The 18,195-nt window shown below is 41.0% G+C and overlaps 1 protein-coding gene across 1 annotated transcript; it reads right to left on the bottom strand.

Annotated features, from left to right (window-relative positions):
- Nucleotides 1-3,196: 3,196 nt before the first annotated feature.
- Nucleotides 3,197-16,178, bottom strand: LOC131695713 (uncharacterized). Its single transcript, XM_058984208.1, has 4 exons — nucleotides 15,027-16,178; nucleotides 5,408-6,532; nucleotides 5,088-5,205; nucleotides 3,197-3,647 (listed from the first exon to the last, which is right to left on the bottom strand). Exons 1-4 carry the CDS (start codon nucleotides 15,929-15,931, stop codon nucleotides 3,378-3,380), a joined length of 2,418 nt encoding a protein of 805 aa, XP_058840191.1. The 5' UTR covers nucleotides 15,932-16,178; the 3' UTR covers nucleotides 3,197-3,377.
- Between the last annotated feature and the right edge of the window lie 2,017 nt (nucleotides 16,179-18,195).

Here is an 18,195-nt window from a genome sequence, read left to right as displayed (position 1 = left end):
AAGAAAAAAGAAAAGATCTTGTTTAGTTTTTGGTTCTTTTTAAACTCTGGGCAGCCGGCTACCGAGAGTATCTTAAGTTCCGTATACAAAAGCAATTTGAACTCCACACAGCCGACCGTGGGAGTATTGCCTAGAAAAGCTACTCTTATCTGCGTAATTGGCCGGATCACTATTTATTGCATAAATATTTAGACAGAATTCGCTACTTTTTCTATACGAAATATTTATTAAGTTGAAAACTCCATAACACATTATACAGGCAAAGATAGCGCGAGATGTTATTAATCAAGGAAGGTATTTCTTATTTTCCATATCGGATTGTTTGTGGTATACAAGTATACGAGCGATAATAACGAGCACTGAAGGGATATACAAAGGATTGTTAACTTGATGCACGGGCTTGTTAGCAATAACGGAACTTGAAATTAGGTTCATAAAAACATACGCGGCGAATTTTCAGTAAAAATTGACCCGTGATCATCGATACTAGTCAGATTAGTCTTATTGGGGTTAATTTCCGATTAACCATTCATTTTTACGGCAATGTTTTCTCGACTAGATCTGTTTGCACCCTCTCATTCTGCTACTATCGGCAGAAGGCTGATAGCACCCAGCCGTCGCTGGTCTAAGGGCCAAATGTCATCAATAGACTTGGACTCGCTTGGAGGCATGAGATAGGAAACTTGTGAGAATTTTGTTATTCCACCGTTTGACCAAAAACATTTTTTTTATTGTAACTTTACAACGAAAAACAATGTCCGCTGCCCTTGATCGAATCACGCCGATCGTCAACTTTTTTCTTGCCACACGTTAGACTGGGGACATCGGATTTAGAAACAAATTTAACATTTGGCTCCAGATCTTTTTGGAACGGGCCATGATATGGGAGTTACAGGCAATGTCGTTGCAGATTCCACTGATTTTCTGGTTTTCTTCATTTCAGCTTTTAATGCTTCAAGCGCTGTTTTATGTGTGTCGGTAAGCGAACGGTACGCTCAATGCTGTAAAAGCTGCATTCACTGCGGATGATTTCATCAAATCCACACAGCTGTCGCAAAGCCAGAATATATTCGCTGAGTCGTTAATCATGTCCAATTTTGGACGAGTGAGCGTTGAACACGATAGATGCATGATTCTGTCGCAGAATCCTTGGCATTTCAGCTGATTCAAAGTGGTTACCGGCTCGGAGCACTGCAGGCAGATCGAATCCATTGCAAGAATCGCCATCAGGTAGGCAACAGTAGCTACTTCGCGAATAAGCTTTTCCGATATGCATCCACGGTTTCACCACAAGGATTCTATCACTACCGACGACACATTGGGAGAACAAAATGTTTGTCAATTGTCACCGCACGACCAAGAATCACAAATTATGAGTCAATTGAGCAATAACTGCAGCTTAGGCGAGGGCACAAACTCTATTCCAATTGAAAAATCACTGAATATACACAAAAAAAACGATCCAAAATACGAGAACGAAAATAAACAAACTGATTCACAACAGTGTTACCAGAATCTAAATTGGATAGTAAAGAAATACTGTGGTCATCTATCATCACTCGATGTATGACTGGATGCAAGCAATTTTCTTAGAAACTGGAACGAAGAATTTGTAACAAATAATCACCGATAGATCATAAAAGCATCTTTCTCACTCGCATGGTCAAAAAGATGGGTGCTGTCGATAGTATAACTGGAAGGTCGTGACGGAACTTGGACTGGCAATTTAAATCTAATGATATGCACCGTAATCAACACTCCACCAACCGGATCAAAGTTCCTGAAATTGTCTCCTCAGTATACTTGATATATGGTAGAGTGCCATTATTCATGGTCATATCTGATTTTTTAAACCGAACACATCTCAAAAGTATTGGCACCACGAAAAAAGTCTGTATGCAAAATTTGAGCTCGATCGGAAACCATGTCATGAAGCATCGAGATCTGGTGTAATGTTGGAAATTCTTTGCATTGATATGGGACTTGAGTTTGGAAATGCAGCTTTTATTTTTTTTGTACACAAAATGTCTTTCTTCTTTCTGTCGTGGGCTGTGACTGTTGGCAGTCCACTGGTGTTGAGGGCTAGTTGCTGTGACTATATGCCCTACAAAATGTCTTAAAATGTTGAAATCTGGTGTCCCTTCAAGAAAACATTTTTTAATTTTTATTCTAAAATCCCAGCTTAAACATAAAAAGTACCAGAGAGGCAACTTATGTTAAATATTTTTTCACGAGAAGATACAAGACATGCATGCATTTCTAAGACATTTTGCTATCTTCACCAACGTTTCGACCCGTGGTTTGGGCCTTGTTTAGGGCTGTTATCGACATCTCATCTTTTGCCAATACATGCCATTTGTACCCAAGGTATGTAATTTTTAGTTACACAAATTATTGTTTGAAGGTTGAACTGAAAATGAAAGCTAGAGAAAAAACCAAAGGCGTGCCAAACTGAGACTCCATCAAGGGCGCCAGAAGACGGCTCTGAGCATGAGAAACCGGGGTTGGTTCCCCATGTCACATTTGAGAAAACATAATTGAGAATTTTGTACCCAAGAAACAGCGCAAGTCTGTTGGAACAAGAAAATAGCTGGGCTAATTCTATTCTCTGAAGGAAAAAAACTGCTAACAGTTCCGCCTTGAAAAAATTCTCCAAAGCATTGAAACGAATAACGGGAATCCCGCTTGAATTTCGTTTAACAAAAAATAATACAGTGCCGGTTTTATTACCTTTATTTTTTATTTTAGCACTCGATGTTGCCTGAGAATTACTTCTCTGGCAATTCGTTCATTCTGGTGAGCACATTTCTGGGTGAATAAACTGCAGTGAGTCTAGCTTACAATGATTTACTATACCTTATAATTGGAACGTGATATTAAACCAAAATGTGATTCCAATTTTTAAATGAACTTTTTATTTTGATAAAGTATTTTTGTAAAACTACTACAATTGTACAGAAATTTGCCCTAACAGAAATATTTTCGAAACAACGTAATTTAATAATGGGCAGCACATAAAATCTGAAGTTTATTAAAAACAATATACTATTGTGCTAGTCTAAGGTTCACTTCATAGATGGACGGTTCGGGATTCATATCAATTAATATCGAGTTACTTCTTCATTATAGCTACTTAATACAAGATCTATTCTTTTCGGACGGAATGTTCAACCTTTCAACTTAATCACTATCTGAGTGTGGTCCACTGCTTGAATTGAGGCACTTATATCTGCGAAGGTCTATAAACCTATTAATCCTATTGTAAAATATTTTTTGTTAAAAAATGACGGAAAGCACATCATTTCCTTCGATGCGATATTCGCTCGGTCGGCTCATCGGAAAGTACGATTACACTCCCGCGCTGTGGCGGCAATCCTCTATCGACTCCACCGTCGCAGCAGTACCCAACCGAGCAGCAGTACCGCACTGAGCAGGGTGAAACCGACGCGCAGCGATGTAGCTCCCGCCAGCCGGCACTTGAACGTATCGTAGCGGCTCTGGTCGTCGTTGACGATGTTGAGGAACTCGGCCTCGACCAGCTGGCCGTCGAAGTAGGTGATCGGATCCTCGTACGGGTACTCGAAACCCTGCAGACACTCGCACTTGTAGCCGCCCAGCTCGTACTCACGGCCCTGGATGGGGACGCACTAAGAAAAAAACGTTGCGGGGCGAAGAAAAGTTGGAAACATTAGTTTGGAATTCAAATTATCGCGTGGTTGGTGCAGTCGCGCCGGGTCAATGTCCTAAGGTCCGAGGTTTCTGTTGTATTCCCTTTGCCCAGGGGATGCAGATGCAGTTTTTTCGCTTGCTTTCTGGTGGTGAAATCGCTAGGGAGAGAACAAAGCATGCCACGCAGATTGCCATGGAAGTGCGTGTTGTGATTTTCAGCGTTTGGGGTGGGGTAAAACACATATTTGAGTTCCGGACACTTAAGGAACTATTGTTGAATATTGGGTATTTTTAACTTTCAGGTTAATGCACCCGTGAGTACAATCGAGTTTCATTGTATACAGCCAAATGTGCTCCTTCATTATTCGAGGTAACTGCTAAATTATGTTCTGTTGTTACGGTTTTAATTCCGGACACTTCATTTGTATGCACCATTTCAACTATACACAGTTTTTTTTACAGTATTTGGTAGATTTTAAGGCAACTGAATCATTCTTTTGGCTGTGTTAATCACTGAAATGCGAACTACCACGTATATGGCACCCCTATCCCATTTGTATTAAACTGACATAAGTCAACATCTCAGCGGGCACACAAATTATGGGTTCAAATTGTTCTGCTTGTTTTGTTCGAAGCTCGATTTTCACTAGTCAGGTACTGTACGGTATGACTCAATTTTGAGACATTTGTTAAAAAGTTTCAAAATATTAGATAGCTGATTGAAGAAATGTGTTGTTTTGGACATGTCGGTGAATAACATAAACTTTACACCATTGTGCACCAACAAATTAAATGAACTCGACTATTATAAAAATGTGTTGAATGAAAGTGATTCTGTTTATTGTGGATCGACCCTAACTCGACGTGTTAGATGTTGGCATAGAATTCATGGCGGCGTAGCAGATACCTGCGAACTACAGTATTATCTCCTAAAACCTCGAAACAAAAGTAGATATTTTGCGGGAAACGCGAGGGAAAAATGGAAGCCGTTAGGTTGACATTTTTTCTAGCCTATTATCTAGTTCTTTTAACGCTTGCACTTCACAGCGTCTCTATTCTATGTTTACCGTTTATCTGTCAAACTAAGTAACAACTTCAATTCCCACAATGCAATGGCTACATGTTGTTATGCGCAGAATATTTGATTTTAAGTGCATCACAAAATTGCCGTATAGTGAATGGAATATATAAACTTTACAAGAAGCAGTTTTATTTTGATTTGAAAAAGTCCTCAAGGGACAGGATAGGAACAATGGAAATATTCTTATACACACGTGCACACACATAAAAGCACGATTATTCGCAAAACCCCATCCAAAGGACCTGCGGTCGACGTTTCACAAGTTCGATCCCAACGCAAACACACATCAACAACGGATTTGCGTAAATGAAAGAAAAACAAAAAAAAAACTACTCACGTATGAACTCTTTTCGTCGCATTTGTGGGTATTCTTGAATGCATTCGGTACGTAATAGTCATCCGGACACTGGTTGATATCCAGCTGTAGCATATTCATTGAAACTGCAACGATTCCCCTGTTTTACCGTGCAAGAGCCGGGTTGTGGAAAAAGAAAATAAAAGAAAAGGTGAGCAAAAGTGCATTCAATTAAAACGAGTTCTCGGATCGGTTGTCGGTTATTTTTGCATTTCGCGCGGACGAGTAAAACAACAATAATAGACCGGCCCACAGAAGATGGGCAGAGGAAATGCACCATGGAGAAGGGGACGGTTACTTACTTGAACTCGAGCTTCACCTTCAGGCTGTCCCAGCCGAAGAAGGGCGCCGCGTAGGTTATGAGCCACTTCTTCACGTAGCCCTTGCAGTGGAACTGCGGAGTCGTCCAGAAGCCGTGATCCAGCGTAGCGGCGTGGTAAAAGTTCGGAAAGCGTTCGTACTTCTGCAAGTGTTCCCCTGTTTCGTTGTGCCGAATGCGCATCTTCATGTAGTTCTTCTCCAACGAATCAAAGTTAGCGGCCCAGCGTTGCTTCAGAAGTTTAAAGTAAGGCAGATTGGTGTAGTCCTGTCCGGTTTTGTTGTTTCGAGCTACATCCTCCAGTTTGAACTTTCGGGTGTTCTTCTGCGTTTTATAGGCGAATGGGGCGAACAGGGTGCGATTCGGGAACTTGCTACGTTCCCAGTAGGTGGCAGCCGTCCAGATCCTCGAATTACCCAGTACCAGAGCCAACGTTTCACCCATCATCTGATCCTCGGTCAGCGGCTTATCGGCAACTCGCTTGCCGGAGTACACTTCGAGTGGATCGGACACCTGCAGGAATGCACTGATGAAGTTCGCCAGACGAAGTGCCATCTTGGCTTCGTTGATGAATTGTTTATCTGCACCGAAGCTAACGTCTCCGTTCAGTATCAGATCCTGTGGGTGGAAGTTCTGGCAGGTGTTCTCGTTGACTCCCAGGACAAAGTTCAGCACTTCGTTGACGTTTACCTTTTCCGAGTGCACCGCCGTCGGTCCCTTGGTGAAGTTCTTGTACTCATAGTAATGGCTCAGGTACTTATCCCGAGTGTACTGAGGTAGCCGATACCACTGGATCGGTATCTTTTGCATCCAACCGATCTTTTTGCAATCGAACCCATTGTAGTACTGTTCGTCGGAAGCTCGCTCCAGAATTTCACCCAAATACGGACGTCGTACCACCGATGGGAGTCGAAAGCCGGGTCTACAGCGGCACTGGTAGCCTCCTCGCCGGAAACCCCAGCCGTCCAGCGGTTCGCATTCGGTTGTTTCTTTCTTACATCGGGCCGTGTCGGCGAACTTGTTCTTGCCCTTGTTACCTTCGCCTCGCGGGCACTGGTTGATGTCGATACGTTCGAAGTCCATCTCAAGCACCGATACGCCGGTGTACCTGTGGGGTTAGAGGAGAGGATAATTTAAGATTATCACATTCAATTCTGTTTTAGTGATTCTGGTAGCCTTGAAAATGACAGTGTGTTTTGGTAGTTCCAAAAAGAGCACTGATTCTGGAACCTTTCAGACTTTCCACTCCGAAGCACTATTGAAGTTTTTATGAACGTGTCCACCGGAAAACGGACAGAGAAAGAATGACCGGAACGGTGAGAATGAAGAAACGGTGAAAATTCACCTTTTTATTGGAAACACCGAGAAAAGATATGTCCTCAAGCAGGAATCGAACCTGCGATGTCCCAGTCTCTAGTTGGGTGCTGGGAGATCGCAGGCTCGATTCCTGCTTGAGGACATATCTTTTCTCGGTGTTTCCAATAAAAAGGTGAATTATCACCGTTTCTTCATTCTCACCGTTCCGGTCATTCTTTCTCTGTCTGTTGTCCAGTGGACACGTTCATAAAAATCATTAAGAAAGGAAAAAACAAAGACACACATCAAAGCAAAGGAATGTGCACTTTTGAAGTATTAAACCGCATAAATTATGAATCGCAATCATTCAAAATTCTATATCTCCAGAGATGAAAATTTGTTGAACTCAAAAATGAATTTTAATTCAGCCAAGAATTTTAAGTTTTCTCCTATCATTTTAATCTTTCTTTTCATGTATTCTCAACAGAACAATTGATTTCGTTAAATTTTACAGCTAAGTTTTTCAAGGAATTCTTGAAGCTCTATGTAATCATCTACCAGAGACCCTGAACTCCCATAGTTTCTCAAAGTAGGATTCTCTGAAACTGAAACTTTTAAGGTTTGCCTACTCTGGTTTACGTTGCGAAAGTCTCTGAAGATTTAAAAGTTCTAGATCATCGATGTTTCGAAAACATCTACTTCTAAGACATCTAGGAAACTGAAGCTCACGTCAAATGGTTTTTGGATAAAATGGAAGCGCTTTTGATATTTGTGATATCTGTAAACTCCAACCTTCCCAATGCTACCCAGTAGTATCCAATTGATTAGAGAAATTGATTCAAAATATGAGACAGCTAAAAATATTCCAGCAATCATTCTTCAACTACAATTGTTGAGGTCTCCGCAAATTACCACCCGTAGATAAGGATAATCATTGTTACTATGTTTTAATTGCCGCAAGGTTCTACTGTATCGATTTTGTTGGCTATTTTCGGCAAATTTGAGACTAAGAGAAACGAAAGCAATGAAATTGAAAGACGGATAGGTATTCTAGAGCGAATCAGTTATAAACTTAGAACGGAAAACTAGAACTAGGCAGGCTCATATGGGCATGATCGAAAGGAAATGTGAAGAATTCTTTGCCTTCTGCAGAGTAGGAGTTGGGCGTTGCACCCAAGTCTACCGCATGGTCTATGGTAGAACATAACTCATCATCATGTTTTACCGCCGAAGCCGGCGTCATCATGTTTTACCGCCGAAGCCGGCGTCATCATGTTTTACCGCCGAAGCCGGCGTCGGCGGTAAAACATGATGATGAGTTATGTTCTACCATAGACCATGCGGTAGACTTGGGTGCAACGCCCAACTCCTACTCTGCAGAAGGCAAAGAATTCTTCACATTTCCTTTCGATCATGCCCATATGAGCCTGCCTAGTTCTAGTTTTCCGTTCTAAGTTTATAACTGATTCGCTCTAGAATACCTATCCGTCTTTCAATTTCATTGCTTTCGTTTCTCTTAGTCTCAAATTTGCCGAAAATAGCCAACAAACTCGATACACAAGGATAATCATTGTTTTGTTTTACGTTTACTCTTCATTTCAGCAGCATCTTTAAAAAATCGCGTGAAAGAAACTAGAACTAATCGTCATATTGACGGTATAAATGTGAACAGGAGCAAGTGATTATGCGTTCACCTGGTAAGTAGCCTCTTCCATAGCAAATTACTTTCTTTTTCTTTTTTCAGATCGAGGGTATTGTCAAAATCGAAGAAAATCGTAGGAATAGTAGCCAAAAACGGTGCAACATTCTCCGTGATATGTTTCAACAACTACTCTTTGGCGGAAACCATTGAAAGAACTTGAATGCGATTTAAAAATGGACGTTGTTGAGAAATTATTTCTGTGTTGATGAATCAATGACGAAGCTATTCGTTACGTTGAAGATCACCCGTTTTCAAAGGATACGCTTTGAACGCAGCAAGTAAGAGGTTGTCCGATTGACCGGTAGGTAGCCTTTTTGAGATAAAACGCCTCATTTTTTATTTCAGAACAGAGGAATGGTCGAAATTGAAAAAAAATCAAGGAATCGTTGGTCGAATATGGATAGTCCGTTGCACAAGAATTCGTCGTGATATGCGGTAGGGTGCCAAATATGGTAGAAACTGCTGAAAGGTATTTAATACGATTGGGAAATAGACAATATTGAGAAATTATTTCTGTGCTACTGACATAATGAGGGACTATACCGCAGACGGTACACGATCTACAAATTGCAACAGTAGATGTTCGACGGAGAACTGTCGGAGGATGTGAAGAAAATGTAAGCTTGTACAACATCAAATCAATCTGGAATGCATCGCGCTACGAAGTTTGGAGCGATTGGTATGTGTTTCATTGTTTTTTTGTTTTCTTTCTTCGTCTTGTATATTGATAGAGAGACAAACATAATGAAGGATAAGGTATAGAGCGGTAAACAGCATTGCAAAGCCGAGAAGAAGTTAACACTAGACACACAATCAACTACACAAAAATAATAATTACGTAATTTCGGTTACTGTATCCACTTTTAAGCTGCTCTGAATGCATAAAAACAGTAGGCTGCGACGGTTCAGATCTTTAGAAATTCTAGATCATCGATGGTTAATAATCTAGGCCTGAGATATCGTGAATTCAAAGAATTGAGGATTCGGAATCGTAAAACATTAGAAATTGTCAGAGGCATAGAAATGCAACGTTCTCACCGCGAAATCTACAATGTTCAGCTCTTCGAAATCTGATCATCCAGAAGCCTAACTCCGATGTCTGGCGAAACGGATACTCAATTGATTATAAATTTTTTACCTAAACCAGAGTGTAGATTTCCTACTTTTGAAATCTGGAACTAGTGAAGTCTAAGCATCTGGTCTCTTGGAAGCTTGGGAATATACTTTAAGGCGGCTCTTACTTTAAATATTTTTCTCCGGGACTCCAGACATTTCAAGATTCGGATTTTTCATGCTTTCAAATAAGGTTTCCAAGCGCCGATTCCGAGTTCGTGATGTCTGAGTGGCATGAATTTTTGAAGTTAGATGTTTAAAGTTTGACTTTCAGAAGCCGATTTGCGGTCAAACTTGCAACTTCGTGACTCTGGAGATCAAATTTTCGTCTCCAAAACTCCTGATGTCTGTGGAAGTACTTACCGTAAGGACTTTCCAGTATAGGCTCCAACGATCTGTTGATTCTGACTTAACTTTAAACTCAAGTACTCGTAATTACTGAGGTGATTTATTTTAAAAGTTTCGAAATGTACACATCTAAAAGCAGACCTTCATCACAAAGATTCCTGACTCTTAATTCCTCAGAAATCGGGACTTCGATAAAAATCTTTGAACGGAGCTCGTGAATTCGCCTTATGCCTCCGGGCCGCAGATATTTGAACAAAAGAATTTTTAAATGATTTAAATTAGGGGTTTCGTACTGTTCGCTCAGGAGGTCGTGAAGTCCGAGTTCTTGAAATCTTTGAGACCTTTGGCTACGTGGCATATAACTACGAATTTTTGACTCCGATGTTCGTAGTATCGGTGGTGCCGGATACTTAAAAGATTGGGAAAGGTCTACGAAGCCTAACCCTGCAGACTAGGAGCATGAGTCTTCGAATTTTTGACTCAAAAACTCTTGATATCGATAGAAGTTTTAGAAATGAGTTTACCTTAATGACTTTCAAATACGAACTACACCTATCTTATGATTCTCAACAAAAAGTTCCGGTATTGAGACACCAATAGCTACCATCTTTGCACTTTCAACTCTAGTAGGGGACGGTGGGGAGTAATCTGCAGATTTTGACGAACAAAAATTTTGAAATTGAGAGTCTCGGAAACGTAGATCTTCGAACCGTCGTAGCCCTTTAGATGTTCTGCTAAAAAGATTCGGCCGCGTAAAAGATTGTAAATCAGGCTTCCAAATGTAGATATATGAACTTTCAACTGCGGAACTCATGAAGCCTGAGTTTTGAAATGCTTAGAAATCTACACCTCAAAAAACGATCAATTCCTCTAGACTTTTAGCTATTGGACTCTGGAGATCTGAGAAATCGGACCCTGGAAGGTAATCGGAAGTTTCAGCATCGTAGATCTTTAGACTCCAAAGCTCATGAGATCCTTATGTAGAAGATATGAAGACGTTTAATATCTTCTACATAACTATCCCAGAAATCTGAAGATTTCGAGCTCGTTAAGTCGGATTTGCACAGTTTTTGAAGCTTAAACATGTGGACGCTGAGGGGCCTATTTCTCTCCAGACTTTCAACTGTGGGACTACAGAGATCTGTGGTTTCAGGCTCTTTGAAGTAATTGGGAATTCCAGAAGCATAAATCGCCGAGGGTCATGATTTCTGCGGTGCTTGAAAATAGATCATCTTGAGCCTAATCCTACAAGCTTTCAAGTTAGGAACTCCAAAGATATTTGCAATTTACTTTCGGCTGCCACCTTTTTTGCAACCAATTTCTTGGCTGGTGCGACTATTTTCGATTTCAGGATACAAGCCAACTTTGGCAACGCTACAAAATATCCGTAATCATTTTCGGACGAAATAAAATATACTTTGTCTTCATCAACATGATGCGCCACATTGAAAAGGCGATCGTACAATCTAACCGTTTCTTACGTAGCCAAATTTGGCTCCGGTTCCTTGTGAACGTAGAAACCAACTTCAAGTAGACGAACCATTCAAGGCTTCTACTGCGGGTCTTTAGATTTGAAAACATCCGAGGTCGCGAGTCCGATATGTAAGTCTCTCTGAATCTCAGAAATCTGAACTCCAAAATCGGAGGTCTCGGACCCCTTAAAAACGTGGCAGTTTCAGAAGCGCCGATCTTCAAGTTTTCTGCTCAGAGGCTCGATTTTCCTTTGCCAAATCACACTAACTTTTGATCTGAAGATTCAGATCCTCAAAAGTTAGGCAATCGAGATATCCAGAAGCGTCGATTATTTGGCTTTCAACTCGGGCAGCTTAGAAATATGAGTCTTCCAGAAGCTTATTTCATCCGACTTTTAACTACGGGACTCTAGGGATCTGAGGTATCAAACTACTAAAAGAAATGGGAAGCTTTACAATATATTTAGGACTTTCAGAAGTATATTCCTTAGCTTCAAGACTCGAGAGATCTGAGGTTTCGACTGTTAAAAATAATCGATTTCGAGGCTCGTCATTTCTGAAGTGCTTTACATGGACTTTCGCAAACGTAATATATCCATATCCAAGACTCCAGAGATCCGAAAATTCGGATTCTTGAAAATTGCGGAATCGAGATTTCAAATCGCGTCTTTCCTGAAGTGTGATGTGATTTGTGAGGTGGCTCGTATAACCTTAGAAATCGAAGCCTCCAGATCGAAGCATTGAATTCGATCTAAAGTTAAGTGCTCCTAAGAGTGTAGATATTTTATCTTGCAACTTCGGAGCTCGCGGTGTTTCATATTCCAGACTTTCGGAAGCTAAGAGACTTTGTAACGTTCACTTTTTCCGTTACTTAAATACAAAACTAAAGTGCTTATGAACTTGATTTATTTTACCACAATTCAAACTAATAAATGTCTTTAAATCGACGACTGCTTGCTTCACAGTTCACATCGAGACTGACGTTCCTTTTTGTTCTTCAGGCCGCACTAGGTGAAAAGGGACTTTCGTCACATCTCCTCCCACCAGAACTGTCTAAAGTTGAAAACTGATCGCAGTTCGATGCATAGTTCTCCTTATTTTCGCGATATTTAACAATCTTCCGATGAAACTCCATCATCCAGTCTTCCTCAAGAAGAAATTCATAGGTCTGTACTATATTTTGCAACTTGATCATACGCTGCCTGATATTGACTGGGAAATGCCAACTCAGCTTAGAAATTAGGGTGGCTTCTGCTGGCGGGTTGTTCATGTACCGCGCTTTATTCTCAAACAGCATAAAATATTCGCTCATCCGCGATTTGTCCGACTTGGGCTCATATTTTCCGTAGCTCACCTTCTCCGCAAATGTATACTGACTACAACGGCTCCAAAAATGCATCAGGAACAATTGCTGACATTCGTCCCAATCCGAAAACCTATACAAAAATGCTCTATACCACAGTTTGGCTGTTCCCAATAAGCATTGGGGTAGAAATTGAAGTTTGAATTTGTCATGAGTTTTTCCAAAATTTATCTCCAAATATGACTCGTACAGTTGTAGAAATTCAGCAGCCGTGAAAAATTCAGTCTTCCCATTATACATCGGTTTCGTCATCGATTTCAAGGCACTACTATTGTGTACAATTGGTGCATTCAAATCTTCTTGCTCTGCTTTTGTTTGTGTACTGCTTTCAATTTGTAGCGGCGCTAATACCTTTGAGGGTGCTGGGCTAACGTCACCTTTGTGCTTTGGCTGTACAGATTCAACTATATGCGTATTGAAGATAGCACTCAACAATTGCTCAATGCGCCCGACGCTCTCTTCTAATTTTTGGATCCGTTGTTCCATATCGACGATATTCATCATTATTAATAACTAATTAGCAGCTTTTGGATGCTGATCCCGGTTGAGCCCCCACGTTGTAACGTTCACTTTTTCCGTTACTTAAATACAAAACTAAAGTGCTTATGAACTTGATTTATTTTACCACAATTCAAACTAATAAATGTCTTTAAATCGACGACTGCTTGCTTCACAGTTCACATCGAGACTGACGTTCCTTTTTGTTCTTCAGACCGCACTAGGTGAAAAGGGACTTTCGTCACAACTTATCCTTTTGAAATTCAGTGTTCCAAATGGTTTCGAACCACTTCGTTTTATCTCTCTTAAGTGTGAAAGCAGCCATCAAATGCCGACCGACGAATCTGTCTGCGAACAGATTACTGTGCCAAACCAAGCAAGCGATCAGGACGTTGTAACGAAGTTCAGTTACCATAACACGTCCCCGGAAGTTTAACAGGTCTATCTTCGAATTGCTTATTTTGAGACGACTGAAACTCCAGCGATCCTAGTTAGATTTAGAGATTCGCAGAGTTTAAAAAGTACAGAGATCTACGCTTCCGAAAGCTGCAATTATTTAGCACTCAAGATTCCGGACGCTCGTATTCCTGCATTTATGAATCTGAAATTCGGACTTCAACAGATTCATACATTCAGGAATACAAGCGTCCGGAATCTTCAGTGCTTACTAATTGCAGCTTTCGGAAGCGTAGATCTCTGTTCTTTTTGATTCCGCAGCTCCTGGAGGCTAATACTCCGGACTCTTCGAACCTCTAGCAATCATGACTGCCTGAAACCTAGAGTGCGACTTTCTTCAATTTCATGGTCTGTGGCTATTTTATATACCATTTTCCTACTATGTCGTTTTCTGGTGATATGAAGTCAGTCTTACGTTAGATGTAGAACTACTAGAAACTTTAATCCCTGAACTTCTAAAAGTCTTACCCTTCAGACTTTTATCTGCTAGACTGCTGAGATCTGAGAATACAGACTAGTAAAGATGGTGAAAACGGGACTTCCTAAAGCTTAGATTTGCGAGCTTCCAGCCCGAGCTTTTGTTATGTCCGGGATGCCGTATTCACAAAAACGGAAATGTGAACTTGCAGAAGTTAGCTTTTAAATGCAGAGATCTGAGGATTCTAAATCGGAGTTGCCATAAGCCAGTCATACTTCTATCTCCACGACTCCGAATCCCAATTTTTTTGAAGTCGCAGCTACTAGAAGCATGGTTAGGCAATATTTCATAAAAAGGGTTCCAAATTCCTATACATTTTACAAGCTAAACTAAAGCTGTGGATCCACCTACGCTAGACAAAGTGCGAAAGGCTATTCGAGAGCTGCAAATCGATGAGAATATTGGGAAGGACGGAATCGCGACTTTTAAAAGTCGGTAATGACCGGCTGTACGAAGAAATCTACTGCGTGATTGGGTTGATCTGGGTGAAAGAAGAAATACCTTCGGATTGGTTGGATGGCCTTTAAGGCGGCGTACGGTACAATAAAACGAAGCGAACTGTGGCAGATAATGCCTGAACATGGCTTTCCGACAAAACTGATTCGTATGAAACAGAATAGGTTAAAAGAAAACGTCAACATAGCCAGAATTTTAGCGTCTCACTAGCCTCAATTTGGTGTTGGTTTGAACCTATCTCACCAGCAGTAAGTTGGTGTTAGTTCCTGACGAGGAGATTCCGAAACACTAAAAAAACATGTTTTACAGTTTTTTGCCTACAAAAAACTTACGATACAAAATTTCTGGCAGACATCTGTTTCAAAACATCTCATTTCATATAATTCGTATATTTCATTACGCCAAAAAAACCGCACTCACCTCGGGTACTCAATGTGCCGGAACTGCGTGTGCCGCGGGTAGATATCCGCAATCGGTACAACGGCCGCCACTAGCCACTTATTCGAACGGCCACAGTCAAAGTAAGGCCGAGTGAACTTAACCGGACCGGGATCCTCATCAGCACCCGGTGGCCCGTGGAAGGTAAACGTCTCATTCGTATTGTTAGCATACCGGATCTCCACCTGGTAGGTTGTTTTCGTGTCATGCCGTTTCTCCACGATATCCGGCAGCCAGGCCTTGTACCACTCGTTGATCTTGTAGTAATCGGTCGTATAATCGTGCGATATCGCCTCCGGCGAAAAAGCACCCAGATCCCGCACGTCAAAAGTGTTCATGGTGGAGATTTTGTGCAGATGAATCGGATCGTTGAAATCGTCCAACCGGATCGTTCGGGGAGCGAATCGGGGGAACGTTTTATTGAAGAAGCCTCGGTACGAGGAGGAGAAGGAACTGTTCGGGGAAAAGTATATGGCCGAAGCGTTGATCGATGGATTGGCGGACACGTCGGCCACGGTGGACAAAAAGTAATACATCATACCCGGATCGTAGGTATCGTTGATGGCCGGTCGAATGAAGCGACTTTGCAGAATGTAGCTCCAATAGAAGCCGCGGGTAAGCGCCATGTTGTGTAGTAGCAACAGTGCCGTTCGGTTCGGGAAGATCGGATTCTGGTTGAATTCTTTGATGTCCGGCAGATGGGACACCGTATCGTCCGGCAGGAATAGATCAGCAACGTGTAGAATCGGACAATTATCGGCAGTGGCTCGATCAAATTTAACTTTGACTTCATCGAAAGCATCCCTCGGTTGCCATTCGTACTGGGCCAACACACCCACCGCGATTATAAGAGCTAGCAGCGCACAACAGCGCCACAAAATCGCCATTTTTACGCACCACAAATGTCGCACTCACTAACAACTGTCGATTTGTTTATGTTCGGTTGAGAATTTACTTAAAATTGTAACATTTTTTCACCAAAAAAGCACCCGCAAACACTTGTTCCTCTGCTGGGATCGGTCAGACTACGCCCGAAATGAATATGGCAGACAGAATGTTTACTTGTTAATCACACCCAGCCCGTCGCCAGGCATTCGTGCAGTCTTAAGTCATTAGCCACCTTCTGTTTTAGTGTGTGTGTGCGGTGTGTTCATTCATACTTTACAACACAGTGGTTTAACCATGGCAACAACAACAACAAATCATATGGCATATCAGATAACATTGAGATAGCTGGCGTTTAAAATACGCACACTGAGATTATGCAAAGAAGTGTTTTCCTCCAAATTTACACGTCAAAATCGAACAATATCAACGGAGCTGAATAAGTCTATAGCTATTTTTGCTCCTCAAATTAAATGTTAAATAATTTTGATCCGACTAGTACTGTTCCATTCATAATAATTTTCCAACTAATCTAATATTAACGAGCAGGTACATTTTCGTTCAGTTTTTGTTTATGTTTCAAGTTGACGTTTAAAGTACCCACATGGAACTACCTGCTTGATTCGTTGATGAATCATTCCTTCCAACACTCAACAGTACAGATGCCATCACACAAACATGCAGCATGGGCACTTATGACTGAATGTAGGGTACTTGTCCTGATTATCGATCCACGAACACGTTCCAAAATGTTTCGCCATTCACCGTCACCCAACTAAATTTTCTAGTGATTTGTGTAGAATAATGTAGAATTATTAGGGTAAAGAGTTGTTCCAAAACTGTTGCTCGATCGGAAATGGAATCACATACCCTAGCACGGTTTTTCTCAATTTTATTTTGTGTCGCAGGTACGCATTAACCACCAATGAATTAAATGAACGTAAATGAATTGACAATATGTCAGCTCTCAACTGCCTGCAATGGTGAGTTCACGAGTGAACAGGTTTCAGGGGTGGTATGACTAGTAGGCTGTCAGTTTGAATTTGACTGGCGAAGAACGCGGTGCGTGTAACCGTCGATGATGTTACAGGCATTGAAGAAAAATCGTTCAGTAAGGGTTTTTCGTTGATGTTCAACAGGTGTCCAACATGGGATCGATGCTGGATGATTTTGAAATCCTTTTGAGGCTTCGCAGTGGGTCGTGAAAAGTATTAATTGCTAACCCTAATTAGAGCGTTTCACCTAGTGCAGTGCACTCAGGCAAAAAATATAGTGAATTTCATAATAATATCGCATATTTTTTAGTCACAAGCAGGAGGCATGAAAATCATATGATTATCTTATGAAACGGTATTTATTTCGTCGAATCGGTTTGCTGTGATTTGATTTTACATAAGGCACCTTCCATTTTTCATAAGACAAGATTATGTATTTCTCTTATGTTTATGTGAATCATAAGATGCTCGTATGAAACTCAAGCGAGCGGCGTATGCAATATCCAATAAAATAATAGGATTATCATAAAAGTGGTGTTTTTTTTATAACCATCTTATGAAAACATAGTTTTTTTTTACTTTTCTATAGATCATAAGATAATCCTTATGAATTTTGCTATACGATTTGGCTGAGAGTAGGCTCATACGATCGGTTTAAAAAAATATTTTTAGCTCTTTTCGATTAAATTTTGAATTCATCAACCAAAATAATTTTCAATTGAATCATTACCTAGTAAAAGTTTGAGCTTTATGACTGTCAGCTGAAATGCGTTGCTGCCATCCGTTTTTGCCAACAGTATGTTCCGTTTCCACAAAACGTACACAAAAAAGTGAGACCACCATCCAATGCATTTTAACTGTAAATTTCGTTCACCGCCAAACAACATTCAAATGCTCGCATTTTTGTGCGGATTTTAGGTTCTAAAAAAGAGGTCCAATCGTCTCCATCACTACTTTAAGCTTATGTCGATAACTGTTCACGTGCGAAACAGTCAAGCGCCAAAAAAACTGCATCGCCGCGCAAAGTATGAAAACTGCGAAAACACAGAAAAACAAGGTGGGCGGCGTGGACGGATGAGGCCACACAAAAGTCCATGGAGTTGAATGTTACTGTTATTTATCCGTAACCGAAATGTATTTTTCGAGGCACCAACTATTCGCGACTGAAATCGATGAAGGGTCAAATCAATAACAATTTGGGCAAGCGTAATAGACGGGCTAGTGCACACTATTTATAATGGTGCGGGAATGTGTTCCACCTTCTAGGAGAA

This window comes from Topomyia yanbarensis, unplaced genomic scaffold (genome assembly GCF_030247195.1).
Source record: "Topomyia yanbarensis strain Yona2022 unplaced genomic scaffold, ASM3024719v1 HiC_scaffold_5, whole genome shotgun sequence".
NCBI classification, from domain to species: domain Eukaryota; kingdom Metazoa; phylum Arthropoda; class Insecta; order Diptera; family Culicidae; genus Topomyia; species Topomyia yanbarensis.
This window is presented reverse-complemented; position numbering and strand designations above follow the sequence as displayed.